The sequence below is a fragment of the Salvelinus fontinalis genome, chromosome 4 (genome assembly GCF_029448725.1).
Source record: "Salvelinus fontinalis isolate EN_2023a chromosome 4, ASM2944872v1, whole genome shotgun sequence".
In the NCBI taxonomy this organism is placed as follows: Eukaryota; Metazoa; Chordata; class Actinopteri; order Salmoniformes; family Salmonidae; genus Salvelinus; species Salvelinus fontinalis.
The window spans coordinates 68,324,945-68,345,952 of record NC_074668.1 but is presented as its reverse complement, the minus strand read 5'-3'; the positions used below and the strand labels follow the sequence as shown (position 1 = coordinate 68,345,952).

Genomic DNA, 21,008 nt, shown 5'->3' with positions numbered 1-21,008 from the left:
TCTCAACTTACCTTGTGATGCGTTTCACTCAATGGTTAACAAACCTCAGCTAGTTAGTTTCTTCCCCTGTCATACTGAATGGAATAAATGACACACACTAGGAAGCACATGGAAGGGAAATTATAAACATCCACTCTATTAACCCCTCTGTCCATGTACTGCTCTTGCATTGGTCTAAAATGGTCTTCTTTCATCTCAGTGTTAAGATATTGTTTGCGTGAGTCGTTATGCCGCTGTACTAATGGTCAACCACACAGATACACACTGGACTGGTTGTGTGGAAAGAAGCCTGAAGTAGATCTGCTCTAACCTAACCTCTACACTCCTCGTGACTCCTTCCAAACATTGTACTGCAACTGGGCTATAACTGAAATATTGCCACTCATTAAGTAATTTATTTGAGCTATTTGCCCCAAAACATTGTTCCAAGTAGTACAGTGATTTGAAAATACAGATAAAATTGAGAATCCTCATCTTGTTATTTGTGATCAAATTCACCTAAGCTTTTCCTACGAAACAGGAAGTGGACTGGAGGCAGAGGGTATGGGCCCCTGTGTAAGTCACACATTGTGTTTGTTTTTTCTTTCAGGTGGTTGATTCCTCTCTGTCTCTGTGTGAAGAATAGATCTGCTCTGGGATTCAATTCCATGGAGAGCATTGTCATAAAACATTAATCGGTGGATGGCTTAGGTGACAGGACATGGCACTTGCCATGCATTAGGAAGTAGGTGAGAAGACCAGACCAGTGCTCTATTGGATTAATGAAGCCATTCTGTTTTTTTCTCAGGTAGTGAGAGATTGTGACTGGTCTGGGGCTGAGGATGGTCTCATTTGGTTTCCAGTGTTCAGGTACCCTAGATGGAGATATGAATGTTCCTTTGGTTATGCACAGATAGAGACCCCAGTTCAGCTGTGTGGTGGGGCAGTGTATTGGGAACCTGTAGGAGTTTATTCTGTGACTGGAACTGTGTGTGGGAGAGAACACAAAGTAATAGTTGTGTCTGTTGTGCTTTTAGCCAAACTGTTTCCACAAGACTGTGACTGACACACATCACAGTGTCTTTGTTAGTCTTTTTTGCAATGTCCTTGTTGGAGGTGTGCTGGTGACCACGTCTATAATGATGTCACTAGGCCGTGTGGTCCTTGTTTACACATCTATTTGGGAGCGGGCACAGCAGCTAGAGATGAGGGTTGATGACAAGACGGTGACACTGGTAAGGCGCAAGCCAACTGTGCTCTGATTGAGCTTGCCCCCTAGATGTCAACACATGGAGGACATGAACATTTACATTAATCCCTGACACCAGAGCTGGTGACCCCTCATATTTGTTCTCCACCACCCCTCCAGTTTTCCTGGAGAGAGTGAGAGGGGACAGATTTGCTGTTGGGGGATACCGTGGAAGCATTTTTATCACTCCATCCCTTAGTTGTCAGGCGCATTTGAATCATGCCTCTGTTAGGTTGGCCAAATCGAACCGAAGGGCATTGCAATGGTTGAGATTGTCATAGTTGCCTTTGGGGAAACCTTTTTGTTGTGGCTTGAGTGGACTCTTGGTGATATAGGTTACTTTTGGGTGTGAGAATCACAGTGGACAGGTTAGGATAGGCCTACTTGTCAAATAAGTTTTGGTTGACATTTGTGGTGAATACTTTTAGCACTTATTTTTGTCGCAACAATTTCACCATGATTTAGTCATACATTTTATCAAGTCGCATGGATGGCAACATCTTCCTTCCTGTTGAACAAATTTGAAACCACGCTTTTGACGTCATCATTCAACATTCCTCACTCAAAATCGTATTTTTCTGTCTCAATGTTTTACAAAGTAGGTGGGCCGTATGTGACTTGTGCTTCAATGGTTTGTGTTGGTTTGCAGTTAGGAGTGTATTTTGCGAAGATGTTGAGTTCTCCCTCTGGGCTCATACCAGAGTAGCACCTGATTTGAATATAGAGTTGATGGCTGCCCAGATCCTTTGACTGCTTTAGATGTCAGGGGAGGCCGTGGGGGGCGTTTAAAGATTTGAACGATTATTTTATTTATTTTTTAACACATGGGTTACCATTGCTTACTGAGATGATTCTGCAGTATTTACAGTAACTCTGGCAGTTGTTGAAATATCCACCTGTAATGGTAGGCTAACTTATTTAGGGATATATGTGTCTGTTTTTCTCCTCATTAGCTCAGGAGAAGAGACAACTCTCTTATGGAAAGTGCCCCCATGTTCCCTGTTGCTATGGTGTCAGTGGCAGCCCTCATGTAGGCTTGGTTGTAAACATATCAGGAGTGTTGTAAATAGCTCACTGCAGGTGCCAGCCCCCTGAATGTGTTTCTCCCTGCCTGGGTTGCACATCAGATGTGCTGCTGTGAAGGTAAGCCTATTCTTTATCCTTCCTAGTGTCGCTTCATTTAGTGGTGTCTCTTCATTTAGTGGTGTCTCTTCATTTAGTGGTGTCTCTTCATTTAGTGGTGTCTCTTCATTTAGTGGTGTCTCTTCATTTAGTGGTGTCTCTTCATTTAGTGGTGTCCCACCATAATGTAGCCTAGCCACCCTGCACCTTTATCCTACTTTGGCTGTTTTTGTTTTTCTCAATGGCCTCCATTTCTATTTGACAAGCTTCCAATGACAAGTTGAACAAGCTGATAGACAAATGTTGGTGAACACCGTAACAAGACAAGTGGTGGGAGGGGAGGGGGACAGAAGGGGCGTTAACAGTAATTCGGCCAAAAACACAGTGCCACGCCCCAGGTGCTAGGGCTAGTAAGAGCAAGCAGCAGGAATGTGAGGGAAATGAATGGGAGTGTAAGTCCTGCCTTTCCCATGGTGAGTGGTCTCTCTTTACACTTTTACTTCGACAGAGTTGTGCAGTAAAAACTGAACACAAGGGTGTCACATGCTATGGACACGATTTTTAACTGTGTGGATGTTTTGAGATCAACTTTGCCTGGATTTGCCTCTAAAGAAGATGAATCTTTGAACAGTAGGCTACATGTGGCAGATCATAGGCTTGGCAGAGTTGGGCTAAATAAATTGTACCCGTATCTTCATTTGTACCCTATCATCATTGCATGTATAGTAACAGCATTATTTATTTGAGAAATGGGATGGTAGCATCTTTCCCTTCATTCATTTTAGTTTAGAAGCAGATCAAATCAAATAATTGGCATCTTAAATCCAGTTTTGGAGCTGTGAACTGATTCACTTTCTGAACTGTGACGTCTGTCAGAATAGGAGAGGAAATTAAGTTATCCTCATTTTCAGTGTGAGTTGATCAAATTCACAGAACAGCAAAACAGGGTGTAAGAATATAGAGCGTGTTAGAATGGAGGCAACACATGGTGTCAAGTCAATGTGTTTATTTAGCCAGTTAATGATATTGACCCTTGTTTTTCTTTTCCCCATGCGAAAGGAAAATTGTGTTTAGCGATGTGAAAAGAAAGCACTGTGCTCTGTTTGCGAGGGAGGAAACTATGCAGCAGAATAGGAATTTTCACTCTTTATAAAGTCCTGGGACTGTGGAAACACTAAAACAGGCCAGCCACTGATTCGAGAGCAGAGCTCTGAGAGCAGAGTACACACTTTCTGTCTGTGCGGTCTGCATTCTGTTTACTGGAAGTGCACATGTTCCTGCATGTGCCATCAGTGTGGCCAGGGAGGACTGGTAGAGGGACTGGTAAACGGAGCGGCAGACTCAGAGAATTGGAGAGAAAGTGTGTGTTTGTTTATGCCTTTCTTTTCTGAAGAGGTTACCTAACGTAGAAGCATTCAAACCACACCAGGTCCCCTTGTGCCGCTGCAACGTGAAGCTGGGATGAGGAGGCGGCAGACTTTGTCATTTTCAGGCCCCTCTGTGTGGGAAACTGTGTTTTCATCCAGAATGAGCAGTGCTGTGGGACTCTCAAGGCCTGTGGGCTTGTTTCACTACTTGCTTCCCAGGTTAGTCTGTCGTAGACAGCCAGCGGTAACAATGGGAGGGTTAAGATTCTGATACACACACCAAACCCCGGGACTCAGCTGCAAGTAATTAAAGCTGGCAGTTGGCAGAGAGTCAGGCGACTGTAATGGCTGTAAGTTCATACCATAATATTTGGAAGATGAATAGGGTCTGGTAGTAAACGTGTTGTATTGTTGTTGACCTAAGGCTTTCTAGCTCCCCTTCCTCTGTCCCGTTCATCCTGATGGGGGAGTCCGAGAGAGACAGGCCCTCTGTAAATCCTGCTCTCTCTACTGTAATCAGTTCTGAAATGCTACTTATTGACATGCCAAGGCTTTTGCTGTGACCTGCAAAGTCTTGTTTTTTCCATAGAAGTAATTTATCCCTGACGTGTTACCATCTCAGGTTTGAAAGTAAAAGATGGTTTCCTTCTCAGAGAACCCTCAGCAGGCCATTCCTTTGATTCTAGTTTGACATGACTGCATGGATTCATTCAGATCTGGTGTTGCAATCTCAATCATAAAGAGAAAAGTAGCTATTGAGCTTTTTGTCTTGTAAAATATATAAAGTATCAGCAAGGGGCTTTACTAGGACACTAAAAGCAATCGATTCAATTATGCTGGGTTGTTGCCCTCCTACGGCCTTCTCCACGTCTCCTAATGTACTGGCCTGTCTCCTGGTAGCGCCTGCATGCTCTGGACACTACGCTGACAGACACAGCAAACCTTTTTGCCACAGTTCGCATTGATGTGCCATCCTGGATGAACTGCACTACCTGAGCCACTTGTGTGGGTTGTAGACTCCGTCTCATGCTACCACTAGAGTGAGAGCACCGCCAGCATTCAAAAGTGACCAAAACATCAGCCAGGAAGCATAGGAACTGAGAAGTGGTGTGTGGTCACCCCCTGCAGAACCATTCCTTTTTTGGGGGTGTCTTACTAATTGCCTATAATTTCCACCTTTTGTCTATTCCATTTGCACAACAGCATGTGAAATTTATTGTCAATCAGTGTTGCTTCCTAAGTGGACAGTTTGATTTCACAGAAGTGTGATTGACTTGGAGTTACATTGTGTTGTTTAAGTGTTCCCTTTATTTTTTTGAGCAGTGTATATATATATATATTATTTCAATTGTTCAGGTTCACCATCAGCAATAGTTTTGGTACTTTTGCTAAACGATCACTGAGTGTACAAAACACCTGCTCTTTCCATGACGTACTCTTGACATGACATAGACTGACCAGGTGAAAGCTATGATTGATGTCACCTGTTAAATCCACTTCAATTAGTGTAGAGAAGGGGAGGAGACAGGTTAAACAATGAGTTTTAAGCCTTGAGACATGGATTGTGTATGTGTGCCATTCAGAGGGTGAATAGGTAAGACAAAATATTTAAGTGCCTTTGAACAGGGTATGGTAGTAGATGCCAGGCGCACCGGTTTGAGTGTGTCAAGAACTGCAGCGCTGCTGGGTTTTTCACACTCAACAGATTCCTGTGTGTATCAATGGTCTATCAACCAAAGGACATCCAGCCAACTTGACACAACTTTGGGAAGCATTGGAGTTAACATGGGCCAGCATCCCTGTGGAACGCATCCGACACCATGTAGAGTAAATGCCCCGACAAATTGAAGCTGTTCTGAGGGCAAAAGGGGGTGCAACTCAATATTAGGAAGGTGTTCCCAATGTTTTGTACACTCCAGTGTATGTGGTAATTACATATACAGGGTAAAGTTGATCATTTCATGACAAGGAATCACTTTTAGGAGGTGCACTGCATTGCTAAAGCGGGAGGAGAAAAGAAGCTAGCTAAAAATGTCAAATGTTCAAAACCAATCGGTTTTGAGATGGGGTGAAATCCAAAGTTGTGCTAAATTCATTGGCTATGTCATAGCTAAATTGTAAACAATAAATATTGATACATTACTAGCCCAAACACTTAATCTGCAAAAATGACAAGTTAATTAATGGGCGCAGGTGATTTCAGAACCAAAGCGGGGAGACAAAAAACATAAACTACATTGCCCCCCTAATCTGATAGTGGTGGTAGATTCCTGGTCTCCCTTCTGGCTCAGATCAGGCTCAGGTCAGCCGCCACCTACTGCGACAATTTTAGAATGTCTCAAATCAAGTCTCAAATATTAGGAAAATGCCTATACATTTCAGCTGTTTCAAAAACATTGCTCTGGTATTGCCATTTATACTTTAGGAGTGTTGGCTCAATGAGCCAATTCTGTTCGCACTGCCCTGCTTCAACTGTCCGGCGAGTGTCATGCGCTACCTCTGAAGTAATATGTGTAGCCAACGTTATATTAGTAAAAGTCTAGTAAGTGTGAAGAGGCTCATTCTGCAGAACCATAGATAGTCCTATTGAATGGAGGGAGTTGGATGTGTGAATGTTCTGGTTGTCATCACAAGTAGTGTAGCGCTTGAAGTCACCTCCCTCCACACCCGCCTTCCTCCAGTCCTCCTCAGCCCCTATTGTTTTCAGTGTGGTGCTCATCAGCATACTTAACATGGCTCGGGGGGCATTGTGCTCTTGTTCCTCTAAATAGCTCCCTGACATTTTTCAGGGAGGGGGCCGAGCAAGATCTCCCAGGCCCCTGGCACAGACACGTGGGGATGGGGGTTGGTAGGTGGTGGGGGCACCCGGGCAGCAGCTGATAGGCCAGGCTGTGGAGACATGGCAGGAATCTGGACTGTGGCTGTATTTATCACTATGCTCTTGTTGTTATAGTGCATTTTATAAACTGCTAGGTCATTTTCCAGAGTGCTGGCCAGGCAGGACAATGCTCTGGGCCTGGTACAGGGTCAGTGTCAACTGACAAAGGCATGCTGTACCATGTTTATGAAGGTTATTGTTTTTGCTGTTTAACATTTTTCTTGATGTTTATAAGGAGGTATAGGTGAAAGGAAAAAAAGAACCATACTCACAGAATTGTATTTTACAATTTTACTCAAATTTTGAAAAGGAGGTGCTGCAACTTTGCTGTATTTAAACTTCTCTTTAGAATTCTGAAAGAGCTTCATCTACAGTAAATCTGCTGACTTCTTTGCAAGCGCTCTCATGCTGTTAGATTTTGAACAGCCTTTCAAGTCCTTACAAAGGGACTCGACTCACCTCCTGAACCCCCCCCCCTCTCTCTACACAGAATCAGTGTATGACCTTCTCCCCAAAGAGCTGCAGCTGCCATCCTCCACTCAGCAAAACCCAGCAGCAGCCATGAGCCAGAAGAGCGGTGGAGAGGCGGTTCCTCCTCCCTCAGCGGCCCTTGACTCAGGTAAGCCCCTCCTCCTCTACCCCCTTTTCTCTTCTGCCTCCAAGGTAACAGTGAGCAGTGCTGGTAATGGTTCCATCCTGTTTCCTGGAGTCAACCCTTCTTTAGGCTACCTGCAAGACCACTTCCAACTACATTAGGGGTAGGCAGCTCACAGTCTGTACCTGTAGACTTACACCTGCATGTAGAGAGTACAGCCAATAGGCAAGGAGCAGCTGCTGAAGACCGGAGTTATGAGGCCTTATTGCCCTCTCCCTTGGGCGTCCTGTGGCCCTCAGAAAACATACTGCACACAATGCCAGCCAGCCATCCCTGGGCCCTGGGGGCTTGCTCACATCTCTGAAGACTGAACAGTTCTGACTGTGAGTGATGGGAACCACCTGTTCCTGTTTTTTTGTTTTGGTGTGCATTATCCCCTGGGTTTTACACAGAGATAATTATTGCAGACATGCAGAACTATGAGCACCTTTATATCATGATCTGTTGCTGGTTGCTATAAACCTCACAGCTCAGATGTAATCAGCTCCAGCTGCAGCCCCTTTTAGAATCCCAATCAGAGGGCTAGACTGAAAATGAGCTGTAGTAAAGCATTGCCTGGTTTTGTGCTGACACAATGATTCTATACAGGGACTGTAGGATCCAAACATCTCTTTATGACACAGGCCTACAGGTTGCAAGCAGATCAGAAAGGTCTCTTTTTAATGTGCTTTAGAGTAGACATTTTTAAAGGTTTTCCCATCAGGGCGTAGGGGCTGTTACACACAAACAGAGAGGGCATTCTTGCTCTCCATAGAAATCCAACTTCATGATCCTAGCTCAACAATTGGCTAAACGGATTACACTGTTTTGAGTGGTTGGGTTATGCCAAAACAAAGTCATGCCTACAGTCCTTGCTGGGAACACTGTGCCTTGCAGTTGGAGTCTAAGGAAACCCTCTTCATTCCATGCCATTAGAGGACACCCCTGATTCTTTCGGGGCACACAAGACCTACAGAGTCCCTATCTTCTTGGGCTGTCTGAATGATCTTCAATACGGCAGTCTGTCTTTTTGGGATCCACTAAATCATGAAAGGCAAAATGTACCCCATTAATTGACAATAGCGATTGGCTCCCAGTCTGTTATTGTACATTTGTGAAGATAGATGTTATAAAAATGCAAACCATCTCTCTTTGGAACAAGACACAAGTCAGAACCCGGGTACAAAACCATTTCTGTACTGCTCACAAAAGCATTGTTTGAGATCCAAAAATGTTAAGTAATTCAGTGATACCTCTTTGCAAAATTCCAGAAATATCACTAACTGTTTACTTATGTGTCTTGCAGCTATTTTGCTTAACCAGTTACTGCCACACCATTAATTAAAGTAGTATCTTCTGACACGTTGCATCAGTCTGTGTAAGGCTAAATAGTACATCTAGTACACTACAGTACTTACACATAAGGAATCCAGAAAAAATCACTGAAACTAGTATGTTTGCAACTGTAGGCCTAAATGTTAATTAACCCAATATCATATTCAAAGCAAGAGGAAAAAATATAAAACAAAACACCTTTTTCTGGTTAAATCTGTCACAACCTGAACGTTCAAAATGCAATTCACTTTAGCTCTTTTTACTCTGCCCCTTACCAAAGTGCCCCGGTTTAGAGTGAGTTTCAGTAGAACCAGAAGTCTGTTACCTTCGGACATCAGTGCTTCAATGCAGCCAATGCAGCCCTCAGACAAGGCGGGACATACTGGCTGTAGCTGGAGGAAGGTGAAGTATTTTTCAGTTTACATGAAATTTAATTTGGGACTGTAGGTTTTACTGCAAATTGGCCTTACTTCTTCTGGCTATCTCTTCTTCTTTTCACTTTTTTTGTGAATTTTATTTTGTACCCCAAATCTTTGAAGTCAAGTATTGGGAAAAATACTTTGACATTAAAATGTAGGTTTCTGTTCTCTGTCAAATGAGGACAACTTTTTAATTTTAGGCTGTCCAGCCGTTCAGGTTAGTTCTTTTTGGTCACACCAGCCAATTTTGCCCGTTGCTTTGGCTCTTTGTTCAAGTAGTTTCTCCCTCCCCGTATCCCTGCACAGCCTTCCTCCATTTGCCAGCCATATAGCTCTCTGCTGAAGCATCTCTGCTCTGGCCTTTTTACACCTTTACTGTTCTGTGCTGTTACTGTATTTTGCAAGGCGGGTGCATGCTGACTGTGATATTACTCTACTCCCATCACCCATCCGTTGCCTGCCCTGCTACTTTTTATAGCTTGGCCTGGCTGTCACCACATCCCTGATGCCCGTGTCCTTCCTGTTGAGCTCTATGCGGCTGCACACTTCCATGTTCCTATCCCTGTTCTTATCCCTGTCCTGCCACCCCTGTCTGTAACTTTAAGGCTTCGTTACTTCTGTTTGTCCCCTCCCCTGATCCCTCCGTTTTGAGATATGGCTGAATGGAGATGTAGCATCACTCTAGGTTGGCTTCAGCTGTTATGTAGGAATGTCGGCTAGTTTTAGTCCACTCTGGCCATACAAAATTCATATTGCTTTTACTTTGTTGATTAGCTCTCCTCTTTTTATTTTTGTAAGTGATGTAACATGTTATTGATTTCCATTTAGAAGTCTGAAATGAGCATGAATTATTTGTTGTCTGAGGTCAACTTTCTTCCTTGCCTTTCAGTCAGTCTACAGTCGTGGCCAAAAGTTTTGAGAGACACAAATATTAATTTTCACAAAGTTTGCTGCTTTAGTGTCTTTAGATATTTTTGTCAGATGTTACTATGGAATACTGAAGTATAATTACAAGCATTTCATAAGTGTCAAAGGCTTTTATTAACAATTACATTAAGTTGATGCAAAGAGTCAATATTTGCAGTGTTGACCCTTCTTTTTCAAGACCTCTGCAATCCGCCCTGTCATGCTGTCAATTAACTTCTGGGCCACATCCTGACTGATGGCAGCCCATTCTTGCATAATCAATGCTTGGAGTTTGTCAAAATTGGTGGGTTTTTGTTTGTCTACCCGCCTCTTGAGGATTGACCACAAGTTCTAAATGGGATTAAGGTCTGGGGAGTTTCCTGGCCATGGACCCAAAATATTGATGTTTTGTTCCCCGAGCCACTTAGTTATCACTTTTGCCTTATGCCAAGGTGCTCCATCCTGCTGGAAAGGCTTTGTTCATCACCAAACTGTTCCTGGATGGTTGGGAGAAGTTGCTCTCGGAGGATGTGTTGGTACCATTCTTTATTCATGGCTGTGTTCTTAGGCAAAATTGTGAGTGAGCCCACTCCCTTGGCTGAGAAGCAACCCCACACATGAATGGTCTCAGGGTGCTTTACTGTTGGCATGACACAGGACTGATGGTAGCGCTCACCTTGTCTTCTCCGGACAAGCTTTTTTCCAGATACCCCAAACAATCGGAAAGGGGATTCATCAGAGAAAATGACTACCCCAGTCCTCAGCAGTCCAATCGCTGTACCTTTTGCAGAATATCAGTCTGTCCCCTGTGTTTTTTCTGGAGAGAAGTGGCTTCTTTGCTGCCCTTCTTGATACCAGGCCATCCTCCAAAAGTCTTCGCCTCACTGTGCGTGCAGATGTACTCACACCTGCCTGCTGCCATTCCTGAGCAAGCTCTGTACTGGTGGTGCCCCGATCCAGAAACCACATTGAGCCTCAGTAGAGATGCTACACAAATTAGCAAGCCTAAGCTCTGTGGCAATTTCTAAATTTCCAGCAACCACAGGCGATTAACAACCTACTCCAAAGGAAACCTGCTTAAACATTGCCCTGAAGTTGTTGACTACTGAGAGAGCCAGAGAAAGTGATAGAGTGTGGGTGGGGGTGCAAAAAAAAGAGTCGCTACAAAGAACACTGGCACCTGACAACTAAATACTGAAAGAATTCAGGCTTTGAGCTCCCAGCCCAACGCTCACCTCTGGCTGACCTGGTGAATGTGTCCAGGCTGTGTTCAGTTCCTCTGCTGCTTCACACAGATTCACAGAGCAACACTTCACTGCTATTTGTTTATGCCTGCAGCTGAATCAACTTTAGGAGACGGTCCTGGCGCTTGCTGGACTTTCTTGGGCGCCCTGAAGCCTTCTTCACAACAATTGAACCGCTCTCCTTGAAGTTCTTGATGATCCGATAAATGGTTGATTTAGGTGCAATCTTACTGGCAGCAGTATCCTTGCCTGTGAAGCCTTTTTGTGCAACGCAATGATGACGGCACGTGTTTCCTTGCAGGTAACAACGGTTGACAATGATTCCAAGCACCACCCTCCTTTTGAAGCTTCCAGTCTGTTATTCAAACTCAATCAGCATGACAGAGTGATCTCCAGCCTTGTCCTCGTCAACACTCACACCTGTGTTAATGAGAGAATCACTGACATGATGTCAGCTGGTCCTTTTGTGACAGGGCTGAAATGCAGTGGAAATGTTTTTGGGGGATTCAGTTCCTTTGCATGGCAAAGAGGGACTTTGCAATTAATTGCAATTCATCTGATCATTCTTCATAACATTCTGGAGTATTTGCAAATTGCCATCATACAAACTGAGGCAGCAGACTTTGTGAAAATTAATATTTGTGGCATTCTCAAAAATTTTGGCCATGACTGTATATGGGAAAACATTTTGTAAAATGAAATCCAAATTGGAACTAATGCCAGGCCATTTAAGGGAGGTCATTTCAAGTAGTGCAGTTCACAAGAGAGTCTGTTTTTCTGTTTTAAGTAGGTAATTGCAGTGCGAGTCTTTTTATAGGCGAACACCCATTAGAGAGGGAAAGGACCTTATGTTACTTTTTCCCCTAATTTCATTCAGTTAATCTTTAGGAATGTTTGTTTAGTTCAGACCTTACTATCCCAGCCACTCCTTCTCCTGCTTCCCACCCATGCTAAAGGGTCTGAGTTTGCTTGTGCCAACTTAGCTTCTGCATGAGTTTAAAGTGGAAATGCATTTTATTTTACAAGCTCCAAAATGACACTCAGCCTGTACATTGAACAGCACCTGATCAGTAGCGCATCCACACACCTCAGCAATATATTGACAAGTGAACATACTCCACAAAGTCTTTGAAAAGTTCTTCCTTTCTTTGTTTCAATAATATTCAGCAAATGCACAAAGTGAATTGCTTTTTTGTTGATTTGATGCAAGTTGTTTTGCTATTAATGAACTTAACTTGCATTTTAGCTGGGCCCCACAGGCGTCGTGGTGGGTTGTGTGACTGTGTCTATCAGTAGTGAAGACATTTAGTCCCAAGGGCTCTTAACCCATCAAAATTCACCCAGGGTGTTGAGTAGGTCCGTCTAAACTTTTAGACTTCTTATTCTTTTCATTTACTGCATTTACCGTTTTTTGTATTGTATTGCAACTGAGTTTTTGATGTCAACATTTTTATGTCAAAATGTTGTTTCTTTAATTCTGCATTTAAATGGTAGTGGAACATAGTGTAGAAGGGGGTGGGGTTAAAGGGACATAAAATAAAAAAATAAAAAAAATAAATGTCATATTCATCATCTCCAGCACCACCCCAACATCAACATATGCAAAAATTGTGCATTTCTGTGTTTTGTAGTAAAAAAATATAAAGATCTGTTTTTCCAATGACATCATCAACCAATTAGTAGGTAATATTTACTCAAAATGTGTCAATCGCACGATGCACACCGATGATGTCATTGGAAACACTTATCTTCCGCTATCTTTTTTTACTATAAAACATAGAAACGCTCCATTGTCCCGTATGTTGATGTTGGGGTGGTGCTGGAGATGATGAATATGACGTTGAGAAAAAATAGTTTTCCTTCATGGGTTTAAGGGTTCAGAAAAGCAGATCTTGGGCTAGGATGGAACATGCAATGGTCCCATAGGTGGAGGCATGGGTCTTCGGTAATGCGTTTACAATAAGAGCAAATGTTCTCTGTTTATTTGAAAATGTATGAAGTCTACGCTGTAATACACCTTGAATATTATTGCCTCCGTCTGCTGGGACTGGGCAATAATCACATTGGTTTTAAGAGCATGGTGATTTGCAGCCACTTTAAGCATTTTTGTTCAGTGGAAAGTGGTAGGGTTTGTGGAAGAATAGCCTACATATATTGATGGCCGAAACAAATAGCTCCAGTGCCTTCAGAAAGTATTCATACCCCTTGACTTATTACACATTACACAATTCAAAATGTATGAAATCGTTTTTTTCTCTCCCCCATCTACACGCAGTACCACATAATGACAAAATATAGCAAATTTATTGAAAATGAAATACAGAAATATTGAATTTACGTAAGTATTCACACCGCTAAGTCAATACTTTCTAGAAGCACCTTTGGCAGCGATTACAGCTGTAAGTCTGCTTTCCACACCTATTTTAAGCACTGTCAAATTGGTTGTTGATCATTGCAAGACAACCATTTTCAGGTCTTGCCATAGATTTTCAAGTAGATTTATGTAAAAACTCGGCCACTTGGGAACATTCACTGTCTTGTTAAGCAACTCCAGTGTAGATTTGGCTTTGTGTTTTAGGTTATTGTCCTGCTGAAATGTGAATTATTCTCCCAGTGTCTGGTGGAAAGCAGACTGAACCAGGTTTTCCTCTAGGATTTTGCCTGTGCTCAGCTCCATTCTGTTTTATATTTTTTATCCTGAAAACCTCCCCAGTCCTTAATGATTACAAGCATAACCATAACATGATGCAGCCACCACTATGCTAAAATATGGAGAGTGGTACTCAGGAATTTGTTGTATTGGATTTGGCCCAAACATAACACGTATTCAGGACAAAAAGTTAATTGCTTTGACACATTTTTTGCAGTATTACTTTTGATGCAAACAGGATGCTTGTTTTGGAATATTTGTATTCTGTACAGGCTTCCTTCTGTTCTCTCTGTCAATTAGGTTAGTATTGTGGCGTAACTACAGTGTTGTTGATCATCCTCAGGTTTTGCCCATCACAGCCATTAAACTCTAACTGTTTAAATGTCACCATTGGCCTTGTGGTGAAATCCTTTGGCAGTTTCCTTACTCTCTGAGTTAGGAAGGATACCTGTATCTTTGTAGTGACTGGGTGTATTGAAACACCATCCAATGTGTAATAACTTCACCATGCTCAAAGGGATATTCAATGTCTGCTTTTTTTATTTCAATGTCTGCCCTTCTTTAGGAGGCATTTTAAGTCCTCCCTGGTCTTTGTGGTTGAATCTGTGTTTCAAATTTACTTCTCGACTAAGGGACATTACAGATAATTGTATATGTGCGGTATCATGTTAAACGCTATTATTGCACACAGAGTGAGTCCATGCAACTTATTGTGTGACGTGTTACACACATTTTTACTTCTGAACTTATTTAGGCTTGCCATAACAGAGGTTGAATACTTATCGACTCAAGGCATTTAAAAAATATATTATTTTTTATTTGTAAAACATAATTCCACTTTGACGTTATGGTGTATTGTGTGTAGGTTAGTGACATCTCAATTGAATCGATTTTAAATTCAGGCTGTAACACAACAAAATGTAGAAAAAATCTACGTGTGAATACTTTCTGAAGGCACTCAATAAAATGTGTTCATAATATACACCATTTTATGTATGAAGTTCTCTAGCTTCAACCTATCTGTACTTTGTTCCTCTGGATGTCTCGGAACCAAACCTCCTCAGAGTAATTATACATGAAGCCTTCAACCGTTTGTCCTCCATCTCCCTTTGACTATTGAATTGCAATGCATTTCGTTAGCCCAGGGTATTATGCACAGACGGAGCAGGTGATGACTCAAAATTCAAACAAGAAATTCATCCTGAATCTCTGCCCTTCAAGTCAGCCATTTTGGTGGTTATAGCTGTCCTATTGGCCAGCTGTCTTTTTCCTTTAGAATGGATGGGCTCCTATTGAACAGGATGTCTTCATTACCACCTGGCGCTCAGCATTTCAAGGTTATCAGATGTACTGTGCTGTTTGCAGGTATAATCGTTTGTCAAGATCAAAAGGTTTAAAACCAGGCAATGCTTTACGAGGGCCAATTTCCTGGACCCAGATTAAGCCTACTCCTGAATTAAAAAGAATCTCCAATGAAAGTGCTTTTTAGTTCAGAAATAGTCTTAACTTGACATGATGATGACCAAAGACACATTAGGCTTTAAAGAGGCTAAACAACAGGGGTTAAAAGGTGTCTGTGATAAATGCCTCTTTCTGTGGCCAGGTGCCTTTCTCCTGTGATAAATCAGACTTCCTGATTTAAATTATTTATACCCTGGATAAAGAGATGCAGCAGTGCTCTCTTCCATCCTCCCTGTATGTGTCTCTGGGTTTCCTCTTCTTTAAGACCTGGCTACATTTTAAACCATTTTAAACAATCAGCCTTGCGTGTTTAGACTAGAAGGCTAATGGGGGCGTGGTAGAGGGAGAGACGGAGAGGGAGATTCTATCCAACAGCTCTACTGCTCCACAGCACAGGCCAAAAACAGAGGGATTTCATTCTCTCCCGCAGCGTTTGCTGTCCTGACGTTTATTACGCGGTTGTCTTTAGTTTCATTACACTCAAAGCAGGGCAACTCGTTTTTATAGGAGAAAAAAATAGATGACCTCTCTCTGGAGAGACAGCAGGACATAAAAGGGCAGTTGTTTGAAATGTGTACACAAATCACGGATGGGATAATTTACTCAGGCCTATTTGCCAATGTACAGTAGTCTACAGAAAGCTTTTAGTCCATATAAATAAGTCAGGAGGGAGCAGAGTAAGAGCTGTGAACCTTTACAAAGCTGGAGGGGTTTACTGGACTAGGTTTCTTTGAGGCCTTTGTTTCTCCAGATTCTGTGAGTGTTTTTAAGTGTGGTGAGAGGGCGCTCAAAGTGGCTGCAAATCATTCACTGTGGTTCCAATCTTAGCAGGGCCTGTATGTTTCTCATGTTTGTTACGCTTCCAAAACTCTGCATGAACAGCACATCATGAAATGTGTTTCAAAGGAATGCGTCATATTTAGATTTTGTACTTGACATCATTTTGTAATTTACTAATCCTTCAGCATTTCAAAACCACTGTTCTGTTATGTTTATTCTCGTTTTAAAACTGATTTTCATTTGATATTACATGGTTGTGAAAATGGAACTAGTTCTTTTGGGTCTGTGGGAGGAAGCTTACAGCTGCCATGGAGAACAAATTGCTCTCTTGCTGCCATGGGGAACAAATTGCTGTCTTGCTGGATCCCAATCGAACTAAAATTATTTCCGTCTCTTGAATAAAACATTTAATTATAATCTATTGGGTAAAATAGCTGCTCCCTACCATCTGCAATCAGGTGGAAGTTTTTTGTCTGTTTGCTAGATTGCTTCTGTTTGTAGAAATCCATCCAATGTGCTGTATGTTTTAAAGCATTCCTGTTCATCAGAGCATAAATAGATGTATGGCTTCATCCATTTCTTCTTTTTATCATGGCTACTCTTCAATAAATTCAAATAGTTTAGCCACTAAAATTAATTTGAGAAGAAAAATAAAAACCTATTAAAGCATAATTGTGCTCCATATTGTTGCATGGTTCCTACATATGAGTGCATTTGGAATGGGAAAAGTGAGAGGGCTTGTGGGTGGAATGTAAAGTGACTGGAATTTCTTCATAGACAATGCACCACATTGGCTTGTAATGAGTCATAGATATCTGGCATTCTTCCGATTACCAACAAAAAGCGATCTTATTTTTCAGTCATAAGCACTGTAGCTACAGTTTTGAATGATGTGCAACCTAGTTGCACCTCTTATTTTTAATTGTTTTTATTGATATGTTGAATTCACAGTATCGATAAAGGTTTTGCAAATTAGGATAGCTTGTCTGCCTCTCCTCTCCCTTCTCCTGCAACAGTCTTCAGGATTTTACATCCATGCTCTCACCTTAGCCTAGGGCTAGGCTCTTAGGCCACCAAGGCTTCCATTTCTTCCATCATATCATCTTGAGTAGACAGTCAGGTATTGCGTGTTTATTTCTTACCATGGGGTGTCATAAGCCTTCTCCAACTCCATGTTTTTTGTCACCCTTTTATGCCAGTAGCCAAACTATCCCGTTTGTTTTCACAGAAGTGGAAGATGACAATCTACCATGCGGCATCTGCCATTTCACCTGCTTGAAGCTGCACTCTACTGTACTCTGCATTGAGGACCTGATAACTAGGAATGCTTTTGAAATGTACTCAACATTTGCTGCCATTTTCCTCAGGTGTTTTAGGAGGACATTCAGAAAAACATATTGAGCAGGAATAGAACGAGACCTTTGAATGACGGTTCCATTTTCACATATACTTTTTGTTCAACAGTTTTTTTAAAGTTTTTTTTTTAGTACATTTGAATGTTCAGCTCTTATTGCTCATTCGCTGTCTCGTTTTTATTCCAGGAAGTTCCCTCTGAAGCAGGGAGTGTCTGCATATAAAATGGTCTGCAGTTCTCTGCTTCATAGGTCAGAAGCTTGTTTATTTTGTCTCTGTGGCTACGTTCAGTCCCAACTAAATTGTTTGAACCTGTATGAGAAAAAGCTCTATTTGGCACGCATCATCTTACACACCAGATAATCTTCATTTCATTTGAACATCCCTCTACGTGTAGATTTCCCAGTTCATTTCTGTTCACGGCAAATGCTATTGAAAATCAAGTCCCAGTGTCACTGAAAGATGGCTAGAGAATTGGATTACTGCACGTTCTGGGGCACAATTTTTTTGCAGATTGAATTAGAAACTCTCTACGTATCAATTTCAGATAATTAGATATTCATGTCAGAAAATGCATGACTTTCCATGTATATTATGTTCTATAATATGACTCTTTTCCCCCATTTTTTTGTGTCAGAACACACTACATACACTCGCACACACATAGACACACTCACACATCATGATGCAATAAAATAAAAGGGAAAATTATAATTGGATGACCAAAGAAAATTTTTAAAAACGGGGAAAAACAATAATGCACAAATTTCGCTGCTTGAATGGGACTGCTAGCCAATGCTGGTTGAGATGCCTTTATTTACTCTCCACTTATATACACTGTAGATGCCACCACCGTCTCCTCTTCTATGACCATGGAAGGCCCTCGCAGTGCTTTTCCCACCTCTTCCAGCTCCATCGTGCACTCCACTACCTCAGCCACCGACCAGACCTCTGCTCACACCGGCATCGCCGCTCCAGATGAAGGTGTAAGTAGCAGAGCGGTGGCGGAGATGCTTGGCGCCGAGGGCGGGACTGGCAACAGTGGGAGTGCTGGTGGCGGCAGGGCTGGCGGCGAGAAAGGAGGAGGGGCCGGATCCCTAGGTGGAGGAGGAAGAGGGGGGGCATCCCAGGAGGCCCAGCAGCACCACCAGATGACCCCCTCCAAGCGGCGGACGGTGCTGAACATCTCGCCTCCGCCCGAGGACCTGTTTGACGACAGCCGCATGTCCTGCCAGGAGGATCAGCTCCAGGACTCCGAGCAGAGCAATAGCATCTGGATGGATGACTCCGCCTCTAACTTCAGCATTGTCAGCTCCAGCTCCTACAACGACAACACAGAGGTGCCCCGGAAGTCCCGCAAGCGCACCCCCCGCCAGCGACCTGGGCCTAAGCCTGCCTCGGCCGAGGAGGCCAGCATGGACGTGTTTGATGCAGACAGTGCCAAAGGGCCTCACTTTGTGCTCTCACAGCTGGGCTCAGACAGCAAGGCCTGTACCAAAGGAAGGTGGGTGCCCTTGGATCTCTTTTACAGTGAAATTAGCCCATGTGGAAACCTATCTAGCCTACTGTTTACTTCCTTTTGGTTTGCAGAGTTAACTTTCCTGTTCTTTTACATCTCTGAGATGGCTCTATGGACTTTGGTTGAGTTTCAGTTTGAATCTTGTCTGGAACACAGAATGGAAATATTTTTAGAAATACATTAAGACAAGTTAAATGTCATAAAGTGATTAATTAATCGAAAAACACTGATAGACTTATAACATTACAACTACTATTGAATGGACATCTCAACAGAACTGTTCATTCTATACCATGCCTGATTTTGAAGAAGTCTATCTAAATTTGCTCCATACTTATTCCCATTGTTAAGATGTGTAAACCACTATACCACAAGCGGAAATCGTACCAAACCACTGGCTAAACGTTTGTCTGTGCTTGAAGAAGAGCTGGCAGATCAGAGGCTAGGGAGGGGCAGGATACCACAGCACAAACAATGGTCAGCCATGGTGAATCACACTGAGCCTCTTTGAAAAAGCGTTGAGAAAGCAGAGGTGATTAAATAAACCAATAAGTCCATCTCCTAAGAGGTTCTGATGGACTCTGCTTGGTAGTGAGCCTCCAAACTCTGCATTGCTCACTAGTGTCACTGGGAAACCATGGCAGCTATTTGGGGATCCCTCACTAGTTCCCTGCTGCTCTCCAGTTCCAAATAGTTCCCCTATGCTCCACCATACACACACAAACACACACAAATATTTGCTGGTGGGGTCACAGCTTGGCTGGAACTTTGATAGTAAGTGGATGGTCTCCAAGTCCTGTCAAGTTCTCTTCCACTGAGAGGAAGTTTGGTGCCAACAGTGGAGCTGATCTTTCCTCCCCTTACATAAATGAACACAAGGTGGAGAGGAGTTGGGGTGAGGGTTGCCGCCACTGCCACCCAACGCCAGGTTGTGCGGCCCTCAGTCCCCAATGATTACAAGGTCACAGGCAGGGTTAGGGTTAGCAGGGGACAGGGCTGTGAATGAGTGAAAGGAAACAGTCCCCTGCATTAAATATAAGCAAGTGTATTGTAGTCAATGTTAGTGTTGCGTGTTTCAATGTAGGTTGTTTAGGAGCTGTTGGGCTGACACAGTAGCTAACCAGTCTGTCTTGCAGTTCGGCAGATGGCCCCCAAACAACCCATCAAAAAGGTGGGACCCTAGCGAGCCAGTTCCCTCAGAAGAGTGAGGGCAAGGAGCTGAAGATCCTGGTCCAGCCTGAGACCCAGCACAGAGCCCGCTACCTGACTGAGGGCAGCAGGGGGTCAGTGAAGGACCGCACTCAGCAGGGCTTCCCCACCCTAAAGGTACGCCTTAAACCAGCAACAGGACCAGGGGGGCTGGGGCCTCTAGGGCTTTTTGTGGACGGTCAGTGCCCCATAGACGGGTCACTGTTTTGATTCTACCCCTTTGGAAATATGCCTTTATCTGTCCTTCATCAAATGCCACCATCAACCTGCTCCATACTCATTGTTACATAACACCTCTACATTGGGTTAACATGTCAGTGATTCAGTGATTGTCACAGGCTATGTAGAAACTTGTATAAAAAGTCATGCAACATATCAACAGGTTATTTTCTTTTTATGAAATAAGGTTTAATAGCTAGCTGTTACAACACACGTTGGAAGGCAGCACTCAGGTGGTAGAGCATGGCTCTTGCAACGCCAGGATAGTGGGTTCAATTCCCATGAATGAATAAGTCGCTTTGGATAAATGTGCCTGCTAAATGCAATATATTATATAACCTACATAAAAACAGATTTTCTTCTTCTTCGTCCACCGAGAAAAGAGGTAACTATCATTATTCTCTTTAAGTAATGATAGCCACCGCAAATCTTGGCTTTGTTTTCATTTCTTTGTCATATCTCAGTATCAGCATTGCTATTCACAATGTATTCCATATTTCAAATGTTTTACTCTCAAAGTAGACAGCAAAACAGACAGTTGTGCAGTGACAGTTCTGTTATCATAGAATGCTATAAGATACCATCTTACTAAGCAGAAAGCTGCCACTGTCTATCACGTATTCACTTTTGTATGTTATTTTAGCTGCACCCTTTTGGCTCTTGTGAAAACTATCACTTGCACAA

General features: G+C 42.8%; 1 protein-coding gene across 5 annotated transcripts in view; it reads left to right on the top strand.

Moving 5' to 3' along the window:
* Positions 1–21,008, top strand: part of LOC129854281 (nuclear factor of activated T-cells 5-like) — a 52,815-nt gene that overhangs the window by 20,686 nt on the left and 11,121 nt on the right. Inside the window, exons 1-4 of one of the 5 annotated variants that reach the window (XM_055921155.1) lie at positions 7,127–7,214; positions 17,566–17,628; positions 18,221–18,881; positions 20,033–20,222. In XM_055921155.1, the coding sequence (XP_055777130.1) occupies positions 18,244–18,881; positions 20,033–20,222 (828 nt within the window). In that variant the 5' untranslated portion in view covers positions 7,127–7,214; positions 17,566–17,628; positions 18,221–18,243. Of the gene's footprint in view, positions 1–7,085; positions 18,882–20,032; positions 20,223–21,008 lie in introns of those variants that run through there. The other 4 variants (XM_055921150.1, XM_055921152.1, XM_055921153.1 and 1 more) reach the window with 4 other exon arrangements.